The 27,916-nt window shown below is 41.1% G+C and overlaps 2 protein-coding genes across 2 annotated transcripts in view; one reads left to right on the top strand and one right to left on the bottom strand.

The window, feature by feature from the left end:
- Positions 1 to 109: 109 nt before the first annotated feature.
- LOC134000034 (ankyrin repeat and fibronectin type-III domain-containing protein 1-like) lies at positions 110 to 11,745 on the bottom strand. The gene is made up of 18 exons (XM_062439342.1): positions 11,479 to 11,745; positions 10,891 to 11,164; positions 10,447 to 10,653; positions 8,473 to 8,586; positions 7,993 to 8,090; positions 7,086 to 7,176; positions 6,312 to 6,419; positions 6,104 to 6,203; positions 5,143 to 5,272; positions 4,826 to 4,945; positions 4,484 to 4,590; positions 4,010 to 4,124; positions 3,536 to 3,702; positions 3,049 to 3,226; positions 2,713 to 2,875; positions 1,950 to 2,116; positions 1,415 to 1,619; positions 110 to 873 (listed from the first exon to the last, which is right to left on the bottom strand). The coding sequence occupies exons 1-18, from the start codon at positions 11,638 to 11,640 to the stop codon at positions 110 to 112; spliced, it is 3,270 nt and encodes a 1,089-aa protein (XP_062295326.1). The 5' UTR covers positions 11,641 to 11,745.
- Positions 11,746 to 16,639: 4,894 nt separating this feature from the next.
- Positions 16,640 to 27,916, top strand: part of LOC134000033 (meiosis inhibitor protein 1) — a 58,614-nt gene continuing 47,337 nt past the window's right edge. Inside the window, 6 exon segments of the mRNA XM_062439341.1 lie at positions 16,640 to 16,828; positions 17,085 to 17,208; positions 19,580 to 19,630; positions 21,112 to 21,185; positions 21,873 to 21,978; positions 27,703 to 27,912. Coding sequence (XP_062295325.1) covers positions 16,640 to 16,828; positions 17,085 to 17,208; positions 19,580 to 19,630; positions 21,112 to 21,185; positions 21,873 to 21,978; positions 27,703 to 27,912 — 754 coding nt within the window.

Raw genomic sequence — 27,916 nt, 5'->3', positions numbered from 1 at the left:
AACTCGGTTAGAGTGATGTACAAATCTGTCTGTAAATCAACTGTGCTGCAGCCTACTAATCAGTCTTAAATGGACACAAGTTTGAAGTAGTCTGATACTTGAGTTGATATCAGGATGAGCTGTTAGATGGTCTGTCCCACTCCACCTGGTTCCTCATTGGAAAGCATGTTCCCTTGCTGGACTCCTGCTGAGTTTCTGTTGCTTCTGGAGGAAAATCCCAGCTCAACACAGGCATGTCACCACCTGTATCACTCACGGTATGAGAGGCAGACGTGGCTTCTCCATGTGACACCGTCTTCTCACAGTGTGTCTCCTTCACACTGCTGCTGTTGTTACAGTGCAGGTTGGGCTGAGACAGACTTCCAGCTTCGTTCTTCAAGTCTGAATTCTGTAAGTCAAAGAAGGTGTTGTTTTCCCCGATTCCTAGTCCAAAGCTCTCTAGCATATCCATCATTGACGGTGTGGATGGGCCACTGGGGATCTCTTCCTCAATAAGACTCAGCGTGGGCAAAATATCCACCAGCTCCGCCATCTCCATCGGCTGGATTACGTCAGTGATGCTGGAAGGGAAGTCTTGTTGTCCGCTGTAGGTCTCCTGTGCATTCAAAACTGTATATGACACCTCCAACTCCAACTGTCCAACAGCAGCAGGATCCAGTCCAGATTCGATTAAAGTGCTTGCACATTCTAATTCTGATTGGCCAACGCTCGTTAGATCCATAGTTGATTGGGCGCTGATGTCAACAGGGTACCCTCCCTTGGCGACGCCTTCCATTAACTCCAGTTCTGTCTCCTCAGGGATGACCACAATTCCTGCTGGAGCGGGGACCTCGGTGGTGACAACATTTGGTGGAGTCACACTGGCTAAACTTTCTGAGATGGAAACCATAAAGCAAACAGAAGTTAGGAGAAGTTAAAATCTGAATTAATCTCATAACAGAGGCATTCAAGTTCAGCAAGTTAATGTAGTGTTGCATATTACAACAGCAATTACTCTGACTGCAGACATTAAGAGGGCAGAACAAGAGTAACATAGTTTCTCATGGCGCTCTCTACATTTGCCTTCACTTTTGGCTCAAGCAGCTTCAATATTAGACATATTTTCTGCGTTGTTGTTAAATATGTATTTAACATCTGCTTCTTAATGCTTCGGTGGAGATATATCATTGGCAAGTTTGAGGTGCCTTCTTTTATTACAACAGTGTTATCTCAAATGGGACATTTTATATATTTTCAGTATTTTACATTCAGAATATCTTCCTGTAGTGTCATATTTAATGTCTATAGAAAACATGGGACGCTGAATTTAAGAACTGAAGAGTTAATTATTTTTTTATTTTTTTATTTTCTTCTCAATCATGAAACTAGAGTATAATCAGAGGCATGCCCATCTGCTTCCAAATCATAATTTTACCTGCGATGGCTCTCTGAGATTGCATCCGATGTGGCCATGTCAGTCTGGCAGTCAAACTCTCCTCTTCCTCCTCACCATCAGGACGTGGTGGTGGGTCTCCTCCCATTACCAGGCCTAGAGGCACCGCCCCCACCCACTGTTTAGACCGAACACACTGTAAACAGTCCATAATCCAGCGGGCATCCCGCCACATCCCATCCAGACGCTAAAGTAAGAGGAAAAACGCAAAAGCAGACAGGGTTTAGAGGGTTTATAAGAACGAACAACAGGAGGAACTGAAACACTGAAATTAATTAATACTAGTGATTCGTCTTTACATGAAATATTAAAAATACAAATCAAATACACTGATGGGTGAGTACAAGTAAAAGCTTTCATCTCTTATTCATTTCCCTCATTAAACTCATATTAGTCACAGGGGAAGAGGCATTTTTTTTTTAAAAAATGCAGAGAAGAGAATCATTATATTAATAAGTTGTATAAGTTCATCTTTACATACTCCGCTTTCTTTTTGATACTGTCTTCAGGATCTTACTTGGGCAAGCTCAGTGACGTGGTTCAGGCGCTCTCGGCCTTCCTGCACTTCCTTGGTGTCCAGCGCCTCCCGCAGAGCCTGCTGGGCCAGATGAGTGTCCAGTTCCAGCCTCACCCAGGCCTGACAATACTGAGACAGGAAGTCCCGATCGTATGTCCAGAAGTGAACTGGTGAAGAGACGGAATCGAGAGGAAAATCAAATTGGTACATCAAAGGTTAGAAAAGAAGCCTCAGAACTCATTAGCAGACTTTAGTGTAGCTTCAGCGTGGGAATTTTCAAGAAGGGTCAAAAAGAAAGATGGATTTGAATTAGAATCAGAACAGATCCTAAAGTGGGGATGGAGAGCAGGATCAAAGGACTAATTAGATAAGATAAAAACAACAAAAGTAACCCATCTTCAAACGACCTTAAGCATATTACACTTTCCAACCAAACTGGCAACGGTTGAAATACATTTCAAGGGTTGCCATTTTTCTAAAGGTTCAAGGCTCTTTCCTGTAGTTCCTTTGAAGATGAGCCACATTTATTGATCTTAATGAGATGCATGACATATAAAATGACTTCTTTCACTTTGTTCTTATGTAATTTTCTTATTTTTTAACATCACAGGGCCTCAGGACACAATGCTGTTATTAGTAAGGGAAGATTACCCAGCCAGGTAGTTTATCTTAACCTCCAGGTTCACAGTAGGCCCAACATGAAGGACTATTGCGAGACAGATCTAGGAATTGTGGGCTTGTGTAACAACAGTTCTCCACCTACCCAGCTCAAAGATCTGCAGGGGCATGGTGAGGCCAGGCTCCTTGGTTCCCACCAGAGGCCAGAAGCTAGAGCTGAAGTCCTCACTGGGGGGCAGCAGCAGCAGCATGGACAGCTTGTCTCCAAACTGCACCAGCTCCCGGGTGTACACACCATACTGATATGCCTGTCAGGGACACAGTCATACATCAGATACAATTACAGAAATATATCCTAATTTTAATAAAAATCTGTGAAATCAAGCACGATGATAAATTAGCATAAATGCAGGCAAACACGAATGGTCTTCTCATTTTGAAATAAATGAAAACATAACTGTCTGTTTCAAACATTTTTTACCCTGTAGAGGGGGATGTTGAGCTTCGTCAGGAGATGAGTGACTGCGGCTCTCAGAGACCTGACAAAGTCCACCAACCCGCTGCTCTCCATCAAGCTCTCGTCCTCACCACTCAACAGGTTCTGAGCACTGCCATTGACCGTGGTGTAAACATGACTCTGGAGCCATTCCCACTCCTCTCTGTCACACAATGACAATGCAGTACAAAAAAATTAAAGTAAGTAAGGGCAGATGTCTCTCCTGAGACAATTTAGGTATACAAACCTATAAGGATGAGTGCATTTAAATGCAGAAGCTGACTGTTAAATCTTACTAATTGGTTTTCTGCAACACCTAAAGGCAGCAAATGTGGTGCAGTGTGTTTTTATAAATACTCAGCACTAATGTGAAGTACATATCATTTGTTGCTGATGAGCTGACTAAACTTATCAGTTGGCATATTGTATTTTATGCTGAGCCTGCCACAGTATAATGGTTGAACTGTGTTACCTGGACACATGGGCATTGTGTCGGATTCGTGTGTGGCAGAGCAGATTGGGCAGCCTCTGTGGAACCAGGACCCTGATCTGTTCCACTGAGCTGCACAGTTTCAGGATGCCCACGTACAGACCCGGCTGCGTCCACTGAATGCTGTGCCTGTGGAAATACATCTTCTCCTGGGGAACAGAGACAAATAAGTATGATGTTAAGAATTTTAACAGGTGTTAATGATAAAAGGTTTAGAGGCCTTTCATTTGCAGCGTCTCATTTTGTATTAAATTCAGTTAGCTAATTTGGTTAACACTTGCCAAATGAATTTAATGTGAATTTGAGTTGCACAGGAGAGAAAAATATGGCTCTGTAATAGTCAGGAAAGTCAATACACAGTCACTATGCACTCAGTGCTCTATGCATACAGCTGCTGCTCTGTGTATCAATGACTGTGTTTGTGTCTCTTTCACACAAATACAAATCCAGGTTCACCTTGAGCTGCTCATAGAGCATGTCCATGGCAGTGGGCTCAGGCAGTCGAGGGGTTCTGCTGCGGTTCTTTTCCAGACGAGACAGGGCCATCCAATGGAGCGGAGGGTCAGGAGGGCTTGGAGTGGAGAAGACAAGTCAGTGTCAAAGTAATAAATAACCATGTAGAACTACTTATGAGTTGTTTGATTCATACTCTCTGCCATAATACAGCTTAATATCCTGAAGAAGCAACGCCTGATGCCTGATTAGGTTTTTATAATATTTCCTTTGGGCAAGGTTGATTTGGATCAGTCTAAATCTTGTAGATTTTGAAAATGTTAATTTCATTGGGAGAGAAACTGAGTGACACATTGGAGACTGACCTTCAAAGAGAAGGCAGAGGTTAAACCTCTTTTGATGCTGTATGCTCTTTGTGAGAGGGAGAAAAATGGTCTGACAGGGATTAACATAATTCAACAAAAGAGTCTTTCTCACCTGGGAGGGTTTGGGAACTCCTTCAGAGTCACAAGTAGTACATTGCCCTGCCGGTCTTTCAGAGGTTCATAATACACCTGGCCTAGGTCCACTGTTCCCAGGGAGGACTGAAGGCAGAGAAATGTGAGGATGTAAAATAGAAACATGAGTATGAATACATTTGAGGATATAAGGGATTAATACATTGAAACAGGTTCTGGGATTACATGGAGGTAGCCTGAGATAAAGTGAGGCAAAAGCAAGAAAAGTGGGGAGAAGAAGAGATGTAAAAAGGTAATTAAAATAGCAATTAACTGCTTTTGATGCTTCTTATCAGTTAGGGTAAGCTGCTTAATTTCTTACCTGCAGCTGGGAAACAGCCTTTAAAATGTTGTGCCTGTTCTGAAGGAGGGAGGAGGGAGATGAATGAGCTGAGGAAAGGGCCTGCTGGAGCCATGGCACTTGTTGCCATGCACAGGACAACTAGCAGAAAACAATAACATACAATTTTAAACTGCAGTTCACACAGAAAACGAAATATATTTCATTCAGAATAATTTAATTAGTAGAAAAGCAAATTAAATAATTAAAGACTACATGTGTAATGCAATTACTGTATTCTAAATGGATTTACAAAGCCCCAACAGTGTATTTGTATAAAGGATTCTACTGATGTTCACCTTGGCAAACCAAAGGAAGTCATGGGTGATGGAGGTGGAGCAGCACTGGATTTCCACCAGTGGGAGTTGATCTTCAGCTGTCAACAGGATGTTTTCCTTGTGGTAGAACACCGTCGCCAAGTACACTCCCCTAATGAGATACAAGACACACAGAACAAAGATAAAGAACAGGTAAAATCAACAACAGTCACACTACTTTCACTTATGCTAGGTCATTTTTGACTGATCAGCCAGTGAATTTTTTCTTTTGTCTCATCAGACAAAAATCTGAGGATTTTCTCATCTTACAAAACAGCCTATAATAACTAACTGTTCTATTATTCACCTTAGTCGCTGATTATTATTCACTTAGTCATTATATCCTTATTACTGATGATTATTTATCAAAAATCTCATTGTGTAAATATTTGGTACAAGCACCAAAGGTCAATATTGTCTCAACATTGATACTGAGGTAATTGATACAAATATGATATTTGATTTTGTCCATATCGCCCAGCCCTAGTTGGAAATAATAAACATTTCTATTAATACATGTTTGTGTCTATAGTAAAAAAGTCTTTAATTTAAGTCACCATGTTTTGAATAATCTATGCAGTGGTTTCAAAGTGCAGTTCTTTCCCATATTTATACCGTTACTCAGGAACTGTGTTGTTTATCCCCTGCGAGCTACTGTGGTGAGTGTCATTCACTGAATTCTTGTGGCAGGAGGAGGCATTTATCAGCCCCTTTCCACAGTCCAGCCATTTCAACCAAGCATCATCCTGTTCAAAGGACCTCTTCACTAATCTTGAGGCTACATCAGCTTTAATGTGACTACAGCTCTTTATCAATAACTGTAACAGGTAAGAGTTTAGACTTGCACTTTGTAGTCTACACTGCTGTAATCACATCACATTTAATCTGTCACTCCCCATACCCTCAAGGCACAGTGGGACAGGTAAGACAGATGGAGCGCTACCTCTGTAGAAGACGAACAAACTTGGTGGCGGACTGGAACAGTTGTTTGATGCCTCGAGACATAGATATACGCTTGCTGGGACTCTGGGGCTTAGATCTCTCTGTGGAGTGGAGAGGAAGAGGATCAGAAGGGATGAGAATCACTTTATCTACCAAAGTACATTCACTTTGCACGCATGAGATATTTGACTGGGTAATGGTAGCGTTACCTATGCAGAATCCTCTATAATGTGGTTCTCTTGCATCTTCCAGCAGTTTCCTCACTAGGCCTTCCTGGTTTCTGAGCTGTGACTTTACACCGATGCACTCTCTCCAACCTGTGAGGGAAGAATGAGAGTTATGCAATTAGGGAAAATCATTTAAGACATCAAGAACTCAATTTCAGGTGAGTCCTGAGTGCTGCTTTTTCGTATCCTTGTGATAAGGAGTCAAGTGTGATTGCATGAGAAGACCATCTGTGTGCTGTGACTCTAAAAGTTACAATGCTGATTCATTATGAGCTGAAGAAACTAGCTGAATCTGAATTTCACAGTTTCTCAATTTCTCTGCTTCAATTTCTCATGCTGAACATCACTAATATCACCAATGTGACGTTAGTCAGTTATGATTTTATATGAATATTTTTTGCCTCTTTTCTCTATTTAAAAAACATTGTGTGTAATTTTTTGCTCCATTGCACAGTATAAAGTGGAAAGTTACAGCGAGTAATGCAGCGAGATAGAGGGGAAGGCAGTCAAGAAAGATCATGAGCTGAATTGAAACTCGCTGCAGGTACAAGGCCCATTGACTCACCGTGACATCTTTAATTCTCCACATTTTAATAATTCATTAATCTACCAACCATGAGTGGATTCTATTCCTTTCACATTAAGCTTGATGTCAGCTGAGTAATTTCATTACACAGAGACAGAGAGAAAAAGAATGGAGCCATTTCAAAGTGGTAAGTCCACATTTATCACAGTTTTGCAATTCAGTATACTCACTGGAGGGGGCAGCGCTGACTGGAGTAGAGCACTGAGGCGGGCCCCATCCTTTCACATTGTAGGCACTCACTCTCACAAAGTACTGGACTCCCTGCATTTGAGGAAGCACCAGACCTCCAAATTATCACCATGCAATAACCTTATGAATATGAATCGTCCATTTCTGGGATCAAGAAATCACATACCGCACTCATCTTTTTATAGGTATATTATGCAGGATTTTCCTAAATAACTATGCATAGACTCATACAAAAGTAATCCCGCTCAATCGCTGATGACCCACTAAAAGTGTGTGGTGGTGTATGTATCTACAGAGATGCTGCCCTCTGCCTGCATCTTCTCATTATTTCGATGTGTTCAGGACGTTTCTGAGCGTCAACCTATGAGCAGTGGATGTGTAGCCCCCTGCCAATAACAGCAGACAGGTGTGAGGTAGGAACTCACAGCATAGCGACTAGGTTACATCACTGTCTCTGCGTGGCTCCTCTGCTCTGCTCTCTGTCTGTGTGTCTGTTTGAGCGAGGGCGGAGCTGCACTACACATGCAGAGCAGAGAGGCCACAGCAAACAGGATGAAGCTCTGCATTTACACCAAATCTGGCATTATGGTACTTTCACGGTTGTGCGGAGGTATAGGCGTGTCTATTTGCACTCGACAACCACTGCTCTCTCGCTGTCTTGAGGTGGTTCAGCACAGTAGATGATGAAGGCTAGCTATGTCTGGGTCAAGAGCTATTGATTGTGTATTATAGTGTGCATGGTTACGTGCCCATGGATGTGTATTTGTGTATATCTTTGTATGTGTTTGTAATTAGCATCTATGGATGTCCTGATGTGTGTGTGTGTGTGTGTGTGTGTGTGTGTGTGTGTGTGTGTGTGTGTGTGTGTGTGGGTAGAGAATATCTTACTGCTGTGAGTCCCTTGATGCTATAGGAGGGGTTCTTGGTCTCTGTAACTTGGGCTTCGCAAAGGATGCGTTTGAAGCTGGATGAGGTGCTCCATTCCACTGTGAACACAAAACAATCTCCCTGACGGATGATCTTCTGGCTTTACTCAAAACTATCACTGGGGACAACTAAGGATTTAAATGTTTAGAGTTGTAGGAACTCGCTGTACATGGGATTAATCTACCCTTGGACATTTGTACAGTTTTAAAACTATGTAGCATGGCTAGAAGCCAAACAAGATGCATAAATATAGAGCTTCTCTACCTGTCAGCTTACATGATATGTGCGACTTAGGTTATACTGGACCAATTCTCCACAAATTCCTTTATCTATCCATTGTCCCTCTGGCCATGCTCTTATTAACGCAAATATTGATTCACCACCCCATCCATCTGTACATCCATAATCTATTAAATGAAAGATCTGTCATGCAACACTTACCTCTGTAGCGGGTGATGAGCCCTATGGTGTCACTCTCTGGTTCTTTGATCACCACAAACAGAGAGGATGTGCTGGTCACCAGTATGGAAACATGACTGGGAGGTCCAGGGATCTCTGTGAAATGTGAAAAACAGACCAATGTTAAAAATGAGCACCACTCAATTCTGATAAATGTTACAGTACAACTACAACAACAATAGAAGTACTGTACTATATTGGTCTTATCAAACTCCATCCTGTTCAGATATTGGTAATCTTTATTATTCATTGATTATAAATCCATACTTCTTAACTCAAGTCCTAATATTGCTCAGCCTCACACACTCAGGCTTGCTTAGTCATCTCTCCCTGGACCACTGGTTCTCAAAGTGGGGTCCAGTAGGATTCTAGGGGGTCTCTCGCAAGAGGGGAATCATTTATTTTCACAATATTCCATCCATAAGTAACACAATAACAGAATATAGGACTATTTTGGTCATAGATTTCATTCACTTTGTGTAGTAAAACTAACCTGATGCGCCAAATGATTTGTTATACTGTACAACACCATCTGAGAAGTCTTCCCTTGGAAACTGTTTGGAAAAGTTCAGGCACTTTCACAAAATACTTTTTGATTACACAGGTGATCGGATGAACCATCTATCTATCATCGTCTATAACCATCTTACTTTGTGAGACAGCTGCATTCATGAGATCACGCAAGAATCCGACACAAATGCATAACTTGAAACCCGACAAGATGGAGTCTTGCATGATTTCATGATGTCGTGCTTAGGGGTCCTTGACATGAAAATGTTTGAGAACCACTGCCTTGTACAACTGCAGGCCAACACATTAGTAAGAATCTAGCTCTCCTACCAAACCCAACCTAACTGGAGCAGCAGGTTTGCTGGTAAAGTTTCGAGGTACGTCTTTTTGAAATCTGCTTCCTCAAGACAGTGAATATCCATCAGCTCTGTGGGGTAGCTGATCCTACAGTCTGGCCTGTCTGCATGTGAATAGAGCTAATGAAAAGAGTTTCCTTAAAGGAGTCAGTAAACTATCAAAATATTATTAATACATGAGTAACCTCACAACTGTCCCAATAAAAAATTAATTTTTACATTGTGTTCTGCTCTTTCACTGTAGCCAAAGGGGTTTTTATAGTTTGCGCACATGAAGTTGTTACTCTAAGAGAATAGATTTAATCATAGACCTCAGACAAAAACACATTCATATTTTACATTTAAGCATTTAGCCGACCACCCAGAGAGATGTTTTAATGATAGAAAACCTTTTGTACCCCCAAAACAGCTGGGGCCTTATTGCCCTTACAATAACAGTGTGATAATAAAACAGTCAGAGAAGAGAAATGCTTGAAAAATCAATGAAATTAGAGCTAAGGAGAGTCGTTTATACAGAGCAATTACAATAAGTACAGTGGGGACATCATTGCACTACTTCTGAGAAGCCAGAAGGGAGAAGACTTGACACTGCACAAGGATCAACTTGGTGCAGGGAGAGGAAAACTAAGAGGCCCGAAATGTCTGAACACAGGTTCCGACAAGGCCTTGAAGATAATCGTAGGTGTGGATCTCAATGTATATATATCCACCAGCACCAAGGCTTTGAATTAGATAAAAGCAGCCACTGGCAGCAGGTGGAGGAATCGATGATGTGGGAGAATTTGGAAAGCTTGATGATAAGATAGTCTGCTGAATTTTGGATAAGTTGAACAGAGCTGGAGGGAGACTTTCAAAAGTCAGCTTCTGTAGGAGTTGCAAGAACCCAGATGAGAAATTGGTAAAACTTAAGCAAGTTGGGTTGCATACCTGATCACTGTGGTCTTGTCAGCAGTGATGGAGGGGCTTTGTAGAGGATAGTTCTACAATACTAGCAACTAAGAACTGAAGCAAGACAAGCCTGTGATCTAATTTGTGTCCTAAGCAGTTTACCAGTTTAAGAAATGCCATAAGCTGACCCAAGAGCACTGACCTGTCTTTTGGAAGTTATGCTTCATCCGGCAGTACAGTTGCAGCCTGAGGCTCCAGAGGCGGATCTGTCTGTGAACATCAGCCTGTGCCTGTGCCTGAGGCCCTGCCCCTGCCTTCCTCAATAACTCCTTCTTCCTCTCCTCCACACGTTTACTTGCCAGTTCCACCAGAGCATCCAGCTTGAATGCCCACTCTGCTGGTCGGCACACTAAGAGGAAATACAGTCGAGAAAGACGGAGAGAGGGAAAACAAAAAGGACAGAACCTGAATATGATTTGCATTTAATTAAAGTCAAGCCTTACAACAGAATTTTAAAACCATCCAGTCCCAAAAGACTAATGCTTTTACTGGAGCAAATTCAGTTTTAATGCAATTGCATTAATGTATTATGCACATTTCTACACAGCTCACAACACAGTGATATTTATTTAAAGATAACACTCACAAACAGGGTTATGTCTGGCTCCCGCCTTTGTCAGCACATGGAGCAGAGGGGAGTTGTGGGTAAGGGCAGCTACATCCAGGGGGACCAGGCCCTGGTCGCTCACCCTGTTCACCCCCTTCTCCCTCTCTCTCTCCCAGTCCTTCTCTTTCTTCTCTCCTCTCTCCCACAAGCTTGCTCCTCCTGCCCCTCCTCCACAGTTGGTGTGGTCTCTGGACAGCAGGCTTTGTACAGCCAAAGTGTCTTCATTTTCCACTGCCTCCCACAGGGTCTTATACTAATGGGGACCAGGGCCCAGGGATCAGGGCCAGGGGTGGTGGTAGGGTTGGGAGAAAGACAGAGGAAGAGGGTTCATACTATTTTTCATACTATTTTTATGAGGTAGAGGGAAGGGAGATGCTGTACAAGGAAATGCATAGGACGAGATAAAAATGCAGGACATGTAAATCAAACCATAAATCTGAGCAGCAGTTTAGCCTGGGATAAAGCATTCACAATAACACAGAGTCAGCGTGTACCGCCAAAGAAAGATCTCATAATTTCAGTCTCAATAACTAGACCTGCTCTCAAAATGACATCCAAATATCTTACAGCTTCTGCGGACTTCCCAAGGTGTTTGGGCGCATCCGTTTCCCCGCCGACCGATGACTCTCCACCCCTCAGTCTGACGGACAGGTTTCTATAGATACGTTTGGGTGAGACGGGACCCAGAGAGCGCCGGCGCTGGACTGGGTTCCTCACGGATACAGACATGGCGAGAGAGGAAAGGACAGGAGAAGAGAGGAGGGGAGAGTAGTATGAGCGGAGAGAGAGCACAGAGGAAGATAAAGGGTGGCTGAAGAGGTAGAAATTGCAGCAGGTGTGATGAATTGGTTAGCTCATGGACAGAGTGATTAGGGCCCCCAACCTAAGAGCCACAAAGAGGGATGAAGGGATGAGAAAAGAGGCATTGGAAATAAAGAAACGAGAACTTTGGGGAGAATGTGGAGAGTGTGAGCAAAGTCATTAGAAACCTGCAGTAATGTATAGTGGAGGGAATAAGAAGAGAAATACAAAGAGGGGAAGTAAAAAAAAAAACAGAATATACAGTCAGACTCAAACAGATTCTTCTACAGTAAAGGCAATTTTCTGCCGACTTGAACAGTGAGTATTAGGCTGAGCTGAGTAGTGCTGTTGTGTGGGTGGATAAATGGATAGAAGTTACAATGGCTGTACACAGTATAGATGAAAAATGCCTTAAAGCATTTATTTTTGTTCCTTCTACTACTCTCCCTTCTGTTCCTCTTTTAAGTGACACAGGTTTTATTAGCTCTGAATAGTCTCTCAGTGCACAAAGTGACTGACCCATCAATCTAATTTACTAAAGAAAAGCAATCTCATATAAATGAGCCAGAATTCTGTCCTCATAACAAATATGAATCTTCTCATATCATCAGCTCGAAGATAAAAATTCATCATCATTGGTACAGTGATGACGGTTCATTATCGATTCCATCATCATTACAATCAGTTACTTTTGTGCCTGAAAATCCGACTTATTGTTTTTCTTTTCAACACCTGGAGCAAAATGCAGTTTGGCAGAGTTGTTTCTCCCTTCCTCATCAGTCAGCAAGTCTTTTCTTTCATTTGTCACTGTCTTTCTTCTCTTTTCCCTCTTTCTCTCCTCTCTGTTTCACAGCCCTACAGTTTGGAGTGATTTTCACGTCGCTTGGGTTTACATCACGCCCCTAGCATTCAGATCTGAAAGCATCTTTGGAAAAAACTGGGTACTCAAACTCTATCATCTCTGTCATCGCTCCCCCTCTCGTCACCGCTTCCCCATCTAAAGGAAAGCCTCAAATTTCAGTGTCTTTTTATTTTTAATTTTATTTAATCTCTATCAAGTCAATTCCTGGTTAACTGAGTAGTCCTCTGTCCTCGTGTGAAAGTGAATACTCCCCTGGTTGGCACTAGTTGAGGACAGAATATGAGGGCCCTGGCCACAATGACGCCACATCTCAGTGAAACATTAGCATTGTAACTGCTACCGCAAAGTACCTGCACCTGCACCTGCACCTGTCTGTATGTGGCGATGTGGAGGTATAGGGGTATTACCAACCATTGTTATCGGTAAAGTTTCCCCCTGTTTGTTTATTATGTCTTACATAGGCTGTGAAAAGTGCTGATGAGACAGCTGAGGCAGATTAGCCTGTTTGCTTTTTTTTGAAGGCATCACAAATATAAGACAAGGCAAAACACCTGGGAGGAGAAGGAGAAAACAAGTGTTTTCAAAGTGTGCTAGTATTGCAACTGAGAATATAAGAGTCATATGAGCAGAGTTGAATTACGCATGTAAAAAGACACTATGAATTCACTGTGGTTGCAATGCGCGTCAGTATCTGCTGCACTTTGTGGTGATCTTGTGTTTTTTTTTATCTCAATACTGTGGCCTACATGGCGAGACTCATTCTGCATATGTGCACATAGGCTGTTTCTGCGGAGTGCTGTCGCTCAAAGGTTCAACAGTGCATGGAAACATCTGATGACTAATATTTCTAATTCCTCAGGAAGTGATACATTGCATTCTTTAGTGTAAATAATGCACTGAGAGCATCACCTTCATGGGTTACAGCAGTGTCAAATATCTTATAGCACTTTATTTCCACCAAAAAGCATTTTGCACATTGCAGTTATGTGTCGTTTATATTATTAAGTGACACAAATTACAACAGGCAACATAGAAGTGCATGTACCTATATTTTCTACATTAAACCAAAGGCAGGCAAGTACATGTTAGCCCAACTAATCTCAAAAGTTTTTTTTTTTTTTTTGTTTTTTTTAAATTAAAGTTGTACACAAAGCAAAAACATAAACAACTCATAACTTATAACATACCAAACATATAACCTATAACATAAAGCATAAGTCTCATAATTAGCTACAATTTTGAATGCTTTTTTCATTTTAGATGTATTGTAATCCTATTAATGGGATACATAACTTGTTTGCTTGACTCTAGCCATCGTAGGAAAATACAATTAAGTATGATACGACCAAAAGTAAAGACACCTAAATGGAGTGAGATGACCTGCAGTATACATGTAGTGCAACAAGTGCAAAGAGTTTTTCATGTTCTTACCGTCGCTCGACACTTTAACTTCAATCGGACTTTTTCCCGATGCTGAAACCATGTATCCACGTCATCTTTTTTTTCTCGAAATATATAAATGACAGTCTGTTGATCATCTATAATCCATCGTATCGACTTCAGAAGTTTTCACCTCTGAGGGTGAGGCGCACCTGAACTGAACATGACACCAGAGCGAGAGACAAGCGCTTCTCCTACACGCGCACGCGGACACACGCACCCGTCTTCCTTGTTCCGCCCTCTTCCTACTTTATCTCAACATCAGTATGTTTACAGTAGTCTACAAGTAACGTTGTCTAATACAAACCTTAATTAAGATTTCAACAACCTATAGCCTATATGCGCACAGTATTGATTAAGCCTTAAAATATACGATAGGCTATTTATAGGTTTATAGCACTATCTATTGCTTCTGATGAGTGAAGTAGTTTTATGTTACCAATTAGTCAACACAACACTGCTTTTTCCAGTCTCAATTTCTGTGGAATATATGCAGGCTAGTTGGCATTCTTATTTATCATCATTACCTTTAATAACAAAATACAGCTGTTTCTAAAATGACCTGTAAATGCTGTTACCAGATAATGTTACAATAATGTGAGCAGAGTGATGTGGTGAGGAAGTGTGGGCTGAAGTGACTGAAAAAGGTAGTCTATCCGGTTATATTTAGTTTAGGGTGGCTGAACACCTCCAGAGACGCCTGCTGTAAATAGCTGAGTGACAGAAATCAGTGGAAAATGATTCTTATGTAATCGATGTAAGCATTTCACACCATGCACTCTAGTCTGTGTGTGTATAGAAAGTGAGTATAAGAAGTGTTGGTGTGTGGGAGAGTTACACACAGGAAGTGGTTCAACGATAGTTAAGCCAAATCAGAGAAGAAAAAGACACTGCAATGATGTGAAAAATGTTTGCATGTTAAGTCTCCACTTTCTCTTGGACAGAAGCTGAATCCATTTGTTTTTATGGTTTATTGGCCCCTGGAGAAAATGTCTAGGTGTCAAATAGCTGACAGATATGCATTGGCTCCCACCTGAACAGTGAAAAGGGCTCTCTCTCTCTCTCTCTCTCTCTCTCTCTCTATCTCTCTCTCTCTCTCTCTCTCTCTCTCTCTCTCTCTCTCTCTCTCTCTCTCTCTCTCTCAGGGGCCAATAAAACTCACAGACTGATGGATTTAGCTCCTCCTCAAGTACAAATGGAGACTTTAGAAACAAATATTTTCCAGAGTTCTGCTACTCTTCTTAGTCAACCAAACAAGGCTTTGGCTACTTCCTGCACACACAGTCCTCACACAGCACACTTAGCCCCCAGTATGTTTGCTGGAGCACAGCAGACTTGTCAAAAGCTATACTGTAGACTAAGAAACTGCAAGAGATTAGCCCACAGCACACACTTGCACACACTCATGCACTGTCACACAGACACCGACACACACACACACACACACACACACATTGATGCAGAGCTGAGCTGGCTACACTTTTATACTCATTTTTCTATCATACCCTACAGTTAATGTGCACTGAACTCTGTTTAAGTAGATATAGAGAGACATCATAAATCGACATCTTGGTAGTGGCTCATACTCGCCCCCACACTCCTATCATCAGATAGTGACTCAGTCGCTGAGAGGCTTTAGTTGTCATGGCAATAATAGAATTGTGGCCTTCGCAAACCCATGCATCCAGGTACACCCTGCCAGTTTATTATTCATCAGTGACATTCCTCGTAGGATAAATTGATGTGGATACATCATTTAGAGGGTGATCATGTAATAACTTGAAGAAAAATATCTTATCATCTTACCCTTGACCTTTACAGACTTTTGATACAAACTTTGATAGCACTAGTGTGTAAATAATTCTGATCTGATATGGAGCAACAAGCACTTGAGAAGAGATGTACCTAAAAAGCTGTTCAGGTAATACAAGTTTTAAAAAAAAGTGTAGCCTAAATGTGATGGAATGACAAAGATTTGGACGATAAGGCATATAAAGTAGTGTCGTGTACAGCATATGCCCAAATGAAATTGAGATCTCTCTTTCATTTTACCTTTCTCATAATTACATGCCTCCTGTTACTCTATTTTAGTTTTATCAGCCATCTCCTATTGACTGGACATTATGCTTTGTTCCCAACACCTAAAATATTAGGGCTCTCCGTGGAAGGGGACTTGAAGAGGACCTGCTCCATATGTTGACAGACCTGTAAAGGGCTCGTATTAAGGTAAGGATAACACAAACATTTTTAAAAGGGGAGGATAAAAATGCGTCACACCCTGTCGAGCTTACCAAGCATTTATTTTCATCAGCTAACCTTACACAAGTTATTAGTTTAGTAGCAACCCAGCTGGATAAAGGTATGTAATGTAAGCATGCTCAATAGTTAACTTGGGCATTTTGTAGAGGCATTTTAATATAAGAACAATAAACAGAGTCACTTAACGTTTTTTTTTTATGAGCAAGTTAATGTTAGTCAAGTTGTGTGTTAACAGTATAGCTAATGTTAGCTAACGCTAGCTAGCTAGCGAACTATTTAATTCACTTGCCTCGGTTGCGGTTTTTTAAATAGCATATTAATAGGCCATTGTCTGCATTTATGCTCAATAAGGGGGAAACGACCAAAATGACAAGTGTGGATATAATTTATGACAAGACCCACTTCAGACATGACCCAAAATGGAGCGGCCGCCTGGGGCCTGCAGAGGGGGGCGGACTGCTCCTCTGTGTCGCCTGTGTCATTGAAATGCTGGAGAGTGACGATATTGCAGTGAGTAATATTTGATATACTTGTTACACCTTGTTTTCATATAAAGTTTTCCTCCAACCAGAATGTATCATTCTACTGCTAAGTGTTTACTTAGGCGCTATATAAATAAAGATTGATTGATTAATTGACTTAACTGGGTGGTGTATATCAAGCTTTATGTGTGTTTAATTCTGTAGCATTTCCTGTTTCTATTAATTTCCCGTCATGTGCAGGCTGTATTTCAGTCCCATCTCTCTCTCTCTCTCTCTCTCTCTCTCTCTCTCTCTCTCTCTCTCTCTCTGCTTCTGTCTCTGTTTAACAGTCAGTGAGGAAGTCTTTTGCCTTATCTGGTATCAGTGGGCTGCTGAAGTGCTCTCCAGGGGCCTTGAGAGAGCTGCTCCGTCAGGACCATAGAGTCTCTCTGCGTTTCACAGCCTCTCTATTGGGTGAGAAACTGTCACTTACAGCATGAGACTAGAATGTGAATAAAGGACTAGTAAGAAATGGCAAGGGAGAATAGACCGTGTATGCAGTCTATATACAGTATCTCAAATCTAGAGTCGCTGACCTGGAGCCGACAGCTGCATTAAAACCTGAGGTGAAAGTCTCTTAATCGTTAAATTATTCAACTACTCAACCCAATAGCAATCATTAGCATAATTTATATTCTTTTAATTGCTCCTTCATGGTGAAGTTATAGAACAGTGGTTCAAAATATCAGCTATTGGCCCCTTTCTATCTAAAAAATACAAAGGTCATCCTTGGGACTGAATTGCAGGAAAACACATGACTATCATCGTTTTTGCTTGTTGTGTATGTAGCTGACTTATTTATTAATGGTAATGTTATCAGCGAGGGAATTAATTGGTACCACACTCATCCCTCTGTCATGGACTAACATAAAGTCATCAAAATTGTGACAAGCACCTAGAGAAGCCAGTGACCCTGTGAAGTCATGTTCATGTCCATGGAAAGTAGCTACATTAGCCCTGTATGGTGGTTGATGCTTTTTTGTCATGGCATGTCAATATGCTATTTACACCACAATGATTTATTGTGGCTTTTAAGGATGATGCTGTGAAAGGGCAGGTAAACAGCACTGGCGAGTCAGTTTATAACATTTTTACACTCTCCCATGGCCATAATTTGACCATAGTGTGTATTTATGGTACCACATCATCAGCAAATACTTCCTCCTCACTGGATGAATTTCATTGGGTTATTGCAGCATAAAATGTCAGGCCTACACCATTAGAGCTCTAATCAAATTAGTGCAATAAGAGGGTACGTGTTAAAATGGTAAGCCGGTAAAAGCTCTGCCATTAAAAGAGCCATTACAGAGCTTGTGGGATGGTCTGTTGAAATGAAATTTACTATGTGCCAATGAGGGGGAAATACAATATAAAATATGTCCTTTCATCCTCCTGATACATATTGGGCCTCATGCAAGAACCACTCGTATGTGCAGATTAGTTTTTTGCATTGCACATACAAATGATTTAAGAGACTGTTTGCCATTCACAGATTTTCTCGCTTTTAAAATTCTCTCTTAGGTATGAATGAAATTCACGAGTAGTCATAATGCTTTAATCGAAACATTTTTTCACTGTTGAAGGGTTCTTAAGGGAGTTTTTCCTTATTTGAATCAAGGGTCTAAGGGTAGAGGATGTGTATTGTTGTATTACAGTCTGTAAGGCCCCCTGGGGCAAATATGTGGTTTGTGATATTGAGCTATATAAATAAAATTGGCTTGAATTGAAATATGATACCAAAATTAGCTGACATAAAATATATAATAAAGAAACATTCATTTAAAATGAATATTACTTTCACCTATTCATCATGGTTATAGTTTTCCAATTCACAGGAGTTTTCTTTTTTAGATTTTATGATTATTTTATTACCATATTACAGAAGTTATAGGAATATTCTGTCACTTTGACAGTTGCTCCAGGATCTTTATGCAGTTCCCTGTCCAGTATCATCCTCTGTTGCACCTGGCAGTGTAACATCACCTGCTGTGGGCTTTGACATTCCCTCATCTTGTATCTCTGTGACTGTTACATCCCCCTTGACTGCCACTCATATTAGTCATGGCCCACTTTAGCATTAGACTGCGTATTCCATCTTTATTCCTGTCAGAGCACAGCACTGCAGCTGTCTTAATATTTTCTATTTGTTTCAGGTCCTCTGATACGACTACTCGCACATCTAAATTAGCTTACTGATTTCTGACAGCCTGACTTGAAGCTCTACAATGTGAGATTCTTCTTGTCACTCTTCAGTAATGTTTTAGGGGATGATTACACTAAGGATGATATCTCAGAAATATGCAGATCTTTGTGAACAGATGGCATTCATCAGGCTGAAATGAGCAATTTACAACAAGTTTTTCTGTTATGAGTTTGACTTTGACTTTGAACACTTGTTCAGGCAAACCACACAAGGATAAGGTCATGAAAATGTTTTTGCATGAGGCACATTGTGTTTTTGTACGTGTTTCAACAATAGTTTTTATGGATACAGCCACAGAATCTGTGTCATTTCTTACAAAGTTTCTTCAGGACACGGTGTCTCCATTTAAGTACAACTTGTACACTGTGATCAATTTGACTTAAACACATAACAACATAAATCCCCATTTTAAATCTTTCTACCTTTTATCCTCTACTAAGCAAGCGCACTTTGAAACCTACTTTCTCCCCTTTTCATGTTTGAATATTCATTGTCTGTCTTTCTTTTTCTTTCATCCCTTGCAATGGCGTTGTGAAGTACGTTTTTTAAAATGCGGCCTGTCATTACTGTTCATGTCCCCAGGCATGCTTCAGACTGTGGAGGACCCAGCCACTCTGGAAAAGGTTGACCAAGGTGAGAGATGCCTCTTTGTTCTTTGGATTGTGTGTGTGTGTGTGTGTGTGTGTGTGTGTGTGTGTGTGTGTGTGTGTGTGTGTGTGTGTGTGTGTGTGTGTGTGTGTGTGTGTGTGTGTGTGTGTGTGTGTGTGTGCATATGTACACTCTCACACCCTGCTCACATTAAACTAACTCTGACTCCTACTTTCCAGGTAGTTGTTATCATGCAGACTGTGTGAGAGTGCACACACACACAGACAGACACAGACACACACACACACACACACACACACACACACACACACACACACACACACACACACACACACACACACACACACACAGGCTATGATTCAGTCTTTTCTCAGAGACACTTGGACAGAAACTCTCAATGTGACTCTGCTGTTGCTGGTAACTACAGTAACTACAGTGACCCTGCATTGATGCCACTGCACCGCTTTCTAAATTTAACAGTGTTTTTAATCTTTGATCCCATTTCACATGTTGATATTCTTTCACTGCTACACCCAAGTACCACTTTCTCTTTGTATTTAAAGGTAATTTTAGACTGCTACACATAGGTTTTTTCCAAATCATCCTGTCGGCTTCTCAACGAAAGAACAATTTTTAGTGCTCAGACAGATTTGTCTCGCATCAACAGTTTCTTTTAATATGCAGAATGTTTTGGTAAATGCAAATGACAGTGATTTTATGGTAGCTGTCTTAAAATGCCGTAGGGACCACTTTGCTGTAACAGTTGGTAGAGTGCTTTGAATTTGACACTGCTATTGCTCTTTGCACAGAGAATGTGTGGAGATCACAATTTGAAACTCATTTGAGCCCTATAAATAATGCAGTCATAATATTGTGTGTGTGTGAGGAGAAAGAAAGCCAAGAGTGTCCCAGAATTTTTCTCACATCAACAAAGCAGTCATATAAAGCAGCCAACGATGAATGAGAGCTTTGGCTGTAGCTGGGATGTATAGTTGCATAGTCATTGTAGGGCTGCAACTAATGATTACTCTCACTATCGATGAATCTTATCTTGATTCTTATCGTTTGGTCACACTAAATGTCAGTGAAATGTTCAACACAGTTGCCCTGATTTACAAACTGAAATATTCAGATTGCTTCTTTACGATTAATTGTAATTAAGAAAGCCAAATTCAAATATTTGGCTTTTATACCTAACTGATTAATCAATCAAGATGTCAGTTGACTAAATGATTCATTGACTAATCATTTTGGCCCTAATTGGTAGCATACCTTGATATGCATATTAATAACATACAATGGTATTAGATCAAGAATCATTAAGGTACCTCATGCAATCACTGTCACTCACAAGATACAAAAAGTTACAACTTTAAACCATCAATATTGGATTAATAAAAACCCTGAACTGTTGGTGGGAAACTGTACTTTTCTGTTATGTCTATTTAATGAATGTTTCTCCATGTTTTCTGTTTGGTATGTGTGTGCCTGTGTGTGTGTGTCAGTACTGGTTCAGCTGCTTTTAGAGCTTCAGAGCGAGCTGTCATTTCGCTTTGTTTTGGACGAGATTCACAAACAGGTGAGACAAACACACTTACAGACATATACAGAGACACATCTGCTCATTTACGCATGCAAGCACAGGAACATGCTCAACATCTTACAATATTTAACAGCGCTTGTATAACCAACAGCATATCCTCCCGCACTTGTTTGGTAAACACACTGTGTGCTCATCTCCCTCTTTCTGCTGTTGTTTCACCTTTGGAGGGTGGGGGGTAGGCAGTAGTGGAAAAGCCTCATTCAGCAGCCGGCGCTGCAGGTGGAAAATGGTAGAGCTGTTTGTACTGATGATGACAGAAAGGTAGAACATCAAGTAGTGGTGCAGACAGGTTTCATTTAAATGACTAGAATACAACCTGATTAGACGTCTTTCAAAGAAAAGGTGTTTAAAAACAACCTGTTGAGAATACAGAGATTTATTGCAGTTTGAATGAGTGCTGGAAAAAGAATGAATTATATAAGAGGCTCTGGAGTATTAGTTAGTGTAGTCTATTTTATATTTTGTCTTACAGTTTTCTTCATTTATTACTTTCTAATTACTGCCTACATTATCATAGACTTAATCTTTATAGTGTATCTGAAATCTTCTTGATCTTGTGCCATGGAGGGATGGGACCTAAAGCTTTTGATTCAGCGACTTTTTCCTCCAGACATGTTTTATTTCATTGTTTATTGATGTCAATGTTGTGCATTCTCTGTCTAGCTGAGTGACCAGCTTAGTGTGAAGGGTTCCCTGCCCACATTCAACTTCTTGGGGAGCCTGGTGGAAGCAGTCCCCAACGTGGCCCATATCCTGGTGACTCAGTTCGGTGAGACCCTGCAACAGACACCAAGTCACATCTCACACCTACAGTCCATAACAACATATGATGCACCAATAACCGCTGTTTTAAAAGACAAGATTCAACTTTGGTGTCATTATTGCTTTGTAGGAGCGCAGGTAATATCTCTCCTGTTAGCTTTCATCTGTTTTTAATTTCTTTTTTTTTAAATGGAAAAAAACAGGGCAGTCCTCAACAGAAGTGATAGGATTGTGGTTCACTGAAGAAAGAGTCCATGTAAGCTAATGGTGCTTTGTGCTACTCCAGCAATAAGACAGTTGCAAGTAATGGCGAATTGGGTTTGTACACTTCATAAGTAGGCTATGAGAGTTGACTCCAAATTAGCCTCTTTTTAGCCGTGCTAGCAGCAATTCTCTGTTGATCGGTTGGCTGGTCGGTCCAGGATGAAACAACTCACGATCTATCAGTCAGATTACCATAAGATTTTACACATTCATGTTAGAGAAGCTGAAATTAAATATCTTAACAACTATGGGATAGAGTGTCATTAAATTTGCTACAGTATGAATTGTCATATTTTTGATCCTTTCACTTTTCATTTGGGCCATCATCACATAATACCATTTAGTTTTTACCAGATACTTTAGTTTGTGACTACATATCTACAGAACTAATGACATTCTCATCACCCCCAACTGTACTTTGTGTTTTAGTACAAACATGTTAAATTAAGAGGATGCCAGCATTGCTCATTGTGAGAATGTTAGCATGCTGTTGTTAGCAGTTAGCTGAGCTTAATTAGCCATCACTGAGCCTCTATCATGGCTGTAGACTCTTAGCCTTGCTCAACTCTCTGGTCTTGCACACATGCAGAAAATGCACTTGCATAAAACATTTTTAATACTGATTAAAAAGGGGATGAATTAAATGGGGAGATTGACTGTGAACTGAAGACTTAGGTCCAAACCACTGTTTCCTGCTGAAGTGTCTTCTTATTAGCAGTAAGATTGTTGTTCCATAGCAGCACCTGACCTCTGACCTTCAGGCAAAGTGATAGATTCTCCTTTGGGAGTGAATAGAGTATCCACAAAAAGAGTGAGACAGGATCAGGTCAGATCTCAGATGGCTCATCTTGCCGCCACATCTCCCATGTCTGTTTTGATTGTGCCATCTGAAAAAAAAACAACCCTGAATAATAAATTAAAGCGATACAGACTCAGAGACAGTTCATCTCGGAAGCTGAGATCCAGGAATATACTCGCAATTTTAAAGCTCACCTCAAATGAAAAAGAATGATGAAAAAATAATTATCAGCCTTGCCTGTTCACAGCCTATTATGACCTTTTTCATTTATGTCCTGAATGTGTAGAAATAGTTGCACCGCGTCCACTTTTGAAATAATCTTCCAAGCGCTGTACCCTATTCCACTCTCACTCCTTAGAGAAATATGAAAAAGTCACAAAACTGTATTTTCCATATCCATTCCTCTGAACTTTCTAAATCCAATCTCTGTCGCCGTTACGACCTTTTCAATTATGCTCCAGCTGCACTGAGATAAACATGCCTCGTCCATACTTGAAATTCTCTCTGCGAGGCCAATTCTCTGCCAGATCATGCTGAAAATAAACAGCCTTTCCCCCTGTAAAACCCCATTTAGGTAGATATACTGTATACTGTATTGTATACAATTCTGCAGATGTGGTGTTGTGTAGCAGAACGATAATGCACCTCACCACCCCCTCCCAGACAAACTGCACAGATATAATCTCTGCTACAACCCACTGTATGATGTCTGTACTCACTGAACCATTACTCCCCTCTGTTTAATGGGCACTGTTAATCAGCATAAAGCATTTGTGTGTGTGTTGTACTACGTTTGTGTAACGCCTGAGTGCTTTGCTTTACAGGCAAGAGTGAATGTGAGCCTTTTGTCATATATACGGACTTCATCGTTATTTTACTATGCTTGGTGTGTTCACCTCCCATGTATTTTCTATGCTTGGTGTGTTCACCTCCCATGTATTTTCATGAGTTTTACAAGGTCCCCTGAGCAGCTGCAGGTAGTGGTGGGTGGTTGCGATGCTGATGCAAGGTGCGGGCTGCCACTATTGACGGTGTGTGCCTGTCTGCGGCCTGTCACTCAACATGTCTCTGTGGGGTTGTTTGGACTAACGACAACAGCACCGCAATGACAACATGAGCCCAGAGCACCCGACACATTTCACTCTCTCTCTCTCTCTCTCTCTCTCTCTCTCTCTCTCTCTCTCTCTCTCTCTCTCTCTCTCTCTCTCTCTCTCTCTCACTCTCTCTCTGTCTCTCTCTCTCTCGCTGTCTGCCTATCTAACTGATTAACCACTGTTTTTTTCACCGCTTCACTTTTCTCTGCTTGAATATCTCTCTCTCTGTCTCTCTGTCTCTCTGTCTCTCTCTCTCTCTCTCTCTCTCTCTCTGTCTCTCTCTCTCTCTCTCTCTCTCTCTTTCTCTCTGTCTTTCTCTTAATCTCTCCGTTTCTGTCTGTGCCTGCCTCTCTTTTCACGCTCCCTCCTATCATTTTTGCACTGCTGGTGTTGTACTCCCTTAGGTCCTAACTGAGGAGTGGATACAGGATTTTAAAAAAGGAAGCAAGGAGGGAAGATGAAGCATTAATGAGATAGGAAAATAGCGAGACAGGCAAAGATAAAGACGATAAGGAAAGGACAATGGTGCAAGCTGCAGTGTCTCTTACAGGTTGAGAATTTGAAGCTGGCATTAAGAGTGATTAAGGATGTAATTTCTAATATCACTACACATTAATTCACCATTTCAAGGTTTAGTCTGCACTTGTAGAATGCAATTTCTGCAGACATTTAAAATGAAGTTACATATATTTATTTATACACAGATATTTTTGGGTTGGGTGGGATTTATTTGCCTGGCTCAAACAAGTACATTTTTGTATGTGGGAGCAATGGAAGCTGGGAGCGTAAAAAAAGCGTTTGAGCTAAGTAGAGAAGGGTAGTTAAGCAGGGTGAAACAACGGGTGCAAAACAACAGAGGAATAGTGTAAAAAAGATCACAAAGCAAACAGAGAGTCGGAGTTCAGAGTGCACAGCATCACAGCAGGGTGCAAAACCATAAACAAGGCAAACAGAAATGAACCTTTGGTTTTCTCTGTCAAAGAAAAAAACAGTTGACTCCTTTTTTTGTCAGTTCTCTGTGTGTCTGACTCTGTGTTGGTTTGTGTACATCATAAAACATTTTGTTAAACAACAATAAAGCTTTTTATTTCCCACCCATCCTTCCGCACTCATAAATTGCAAACTCCCCATCCCCTTCTCTCTTTTTTCTTCCTTGTGTTCTTTTCATTTCCCTCCTCTGTCTGCGGAGGTCTTATCTCCCTCCTCCCTCCTCCTTTTTCACTCTCTTCCTCCCTCTTTATGCCTGGCTCTCATCTTGGCCGCCTCATATATTTTGGTTTAATCAAACATGTCTGGGAGCCTCTCCTACCTCACATGGGTTTTGATCTGCTTCACAGAGCAGCTGAGCTTGGGCTCGGCTCTCCTACTCTGTCATATCTTTTCCTCTTCTGTACTCGCTGGGTCTCTGTTCCTCTGTCTCCTTCCACCTCCAGCACTGCCCTGCACTTTTCACACTGTTTATCCCTCTGTTCTCAAATTCGCTCTTTTATAGCTTATTTCTCTGCTTCTCTTTGCTGTCTTTGTTGGTTCTCCCTCTCTCTGTCTCGCTCACCTGTGTACCCTATTGTTTTAGTCTACTTGATCATACGTAACCTGATTTTTTAAATACCTTTTGCCCTCTACTGTGCCAGTATATCTATCCTTGTATGAAACTATCACTACAGGCCTTTCCTTTGACTTTTTCTATTTCTCATGGTCAATCATTTGAGATGGTCTGTATTGTGTGGGCAGAAAAGTGCTCTACCAGTACATACACACTCATACACATAGTTTTGCCACTCCATGTTATTTGGCTATTTATTTACATTTACACGTATTTGCAACAGCATTATTTTATAATCTTGATTTGCTGTAAGGTCCTCTGTAAATGTAGCTGTGAAGAGTTAGTGGGTATTCACGAAGTGGCAAATGTGTCTGAATATATTAAGCCAATGGGAAGAGCTACAGTTCTACTAATGGCAAAGCCTCTTTGTAACACCAAATTTCCTCAAAAAAGTCCCCACATATTTCCACATTTCACCTCTTTTTTGTCTTGGAGATTCACTACATACATTTAATTAGTACAGCGTTTGGGCATTTGAAGGGATGCCACACAGACTAATTCTATGTTTTCACTGGTGTATGATGGAGCAGTTTAAAGGCACAGAAATACCATATGCAATTTATGTCACTCTGTGTACGTATCTGTAATTCATCTCTCTACTCATCTTTTTCTGCTTCTGACTCTGTCTCCTTCCCTCTGTGACTCTTAGTATGTGCATGGCTCTCCCTGCCTGTATCTTTCTTTTACCCTCTCACCCTCTGGCTTTCCCTTTTTCACTAACTCAGCTTTTCTACCTCTACCTGTCGGTTTTTATTTCTCTCTTTAGCACTATCACACTCTCCATGTGTGTCTTTCTGTCTTTTCCCCTGCCTGTGAATCTGTATCATATTCTCTCTTGTCAGACAGCCTGCCTGGGAGTTTCTAGCTCCTGCCTGATGACTTCCGTCCTACTCCTACTGTATATGTTTTTTTTCTTTTTTTAAATCTCCTGAAGTCTCTCTCCTGCCTGCCATTTTAATGTGCTCTTTCCACAATAACACATCTCTAAACCTTTCATCTTCGTGATGACATTTCCTCTAGTGGTGTCTGTCATATCTTAAGAGGTTGTTATGGTAAAACATAGCTGTACTTTGTTCCCAGTGGTTTGCTTCTCTTCCATGTTGACATCTCGCTGCCCGCATTGTTGTCTGTTTATCTATGCTTCTCTTGCAATATATACATATATAACCTCAACCTCTCCTCTGAGTATCTTTGTCTATGTCAAGTGTCATTTTTATCTCAGGAGCTCTTTGTTGAAAATGTGATCATATGGGTATATATCTTAAGACTCATGGTTAGATCAAATAAACTTCAATTCACATGTAGAAGATATTAAATGGTTGTGGTTGCATCTACCCATTTCCCTACACGATCATGTCTAGTCAGATTAATTTATATAGAGCACATTTAAAAACAACAGGAAGTTGACAGTGCTTTATAGAAAAATGTAAAATACAGTTAAACATACACAACATTCAATCATACATATGTATACATGAATTGTAATAGACAAAATGAACCTTTTTAATATGCTATAAAGCAATAGGTTCTTTAGCTGGGATTTCAAAGTTGTGATAAATGGGGAAGATCTGACAGTGAGGGGCGAACAGTTCCACAGTCAGGGAGCAGCAATGGAAAAAGAAATCACCCTCTGGTTTTTACGAGGAATGTGGAACAGAGAGAAGTAACGGATTAGAGGATCTGACGGGTTTGGATGTAGATTATGGACGGAGGAGATCAGAGATGTAGGCTGGTGCCAAACCATTCAGACCTTTGAAAACAAATAAAAGAACCATAAAATCAGTCCTATTTTTCACGGGTAACCAGCGGAGGGAGGCCAGTACAAGATGGATGTGTGGTCTCTATTTATGGTGCCAGTGAGAAGTCTCGCTGTTGCATGTACTGTACTGTATGTATCCTCGTCTTCTAATCTGTCTCAATCCTCTGTTTGTACATGTGTTTATTCATCTGTCTCTCATCCCTGTCCACCAGCGCCCTTGCTGGAGCACCTATGCTCAGCCCTGCTGTACCCAGATGAAGGGCTGAAGGCTTCAATCCTCTCTGTGTGGCTCAAGCTGTTCAGGGCAGCTGGGGGATCGGCAGTCCAGTCCCTGCCCGGTGCCATCAGGGACAGAGTGTGTATCCTGTTGCTGCAGACCTTGTCCAAAGCCAGCTCCCCCCCGCTCATCAGCAGCTGTGTCGGTGA

The sequence above is a fragment of the Scomber scombrus genome, chromosome 18, assembly GCF_963691925.1.
Source record: "Scomber scombrus chromosome 18, fScoSco1.1, whole genome shotgun sequence".
Taxonomy (NCBI): Eukaryota; Metazoa; Chordata; class Actinopteri; order Scombriformes; family Scombridae; genus Scomber; species Scomber scombrus.
The sequence above is the reverse complement of the archived record's forward strand: the minus strand, read 5'-3'. Positions and strand labels throughout refer to the sequence as shown.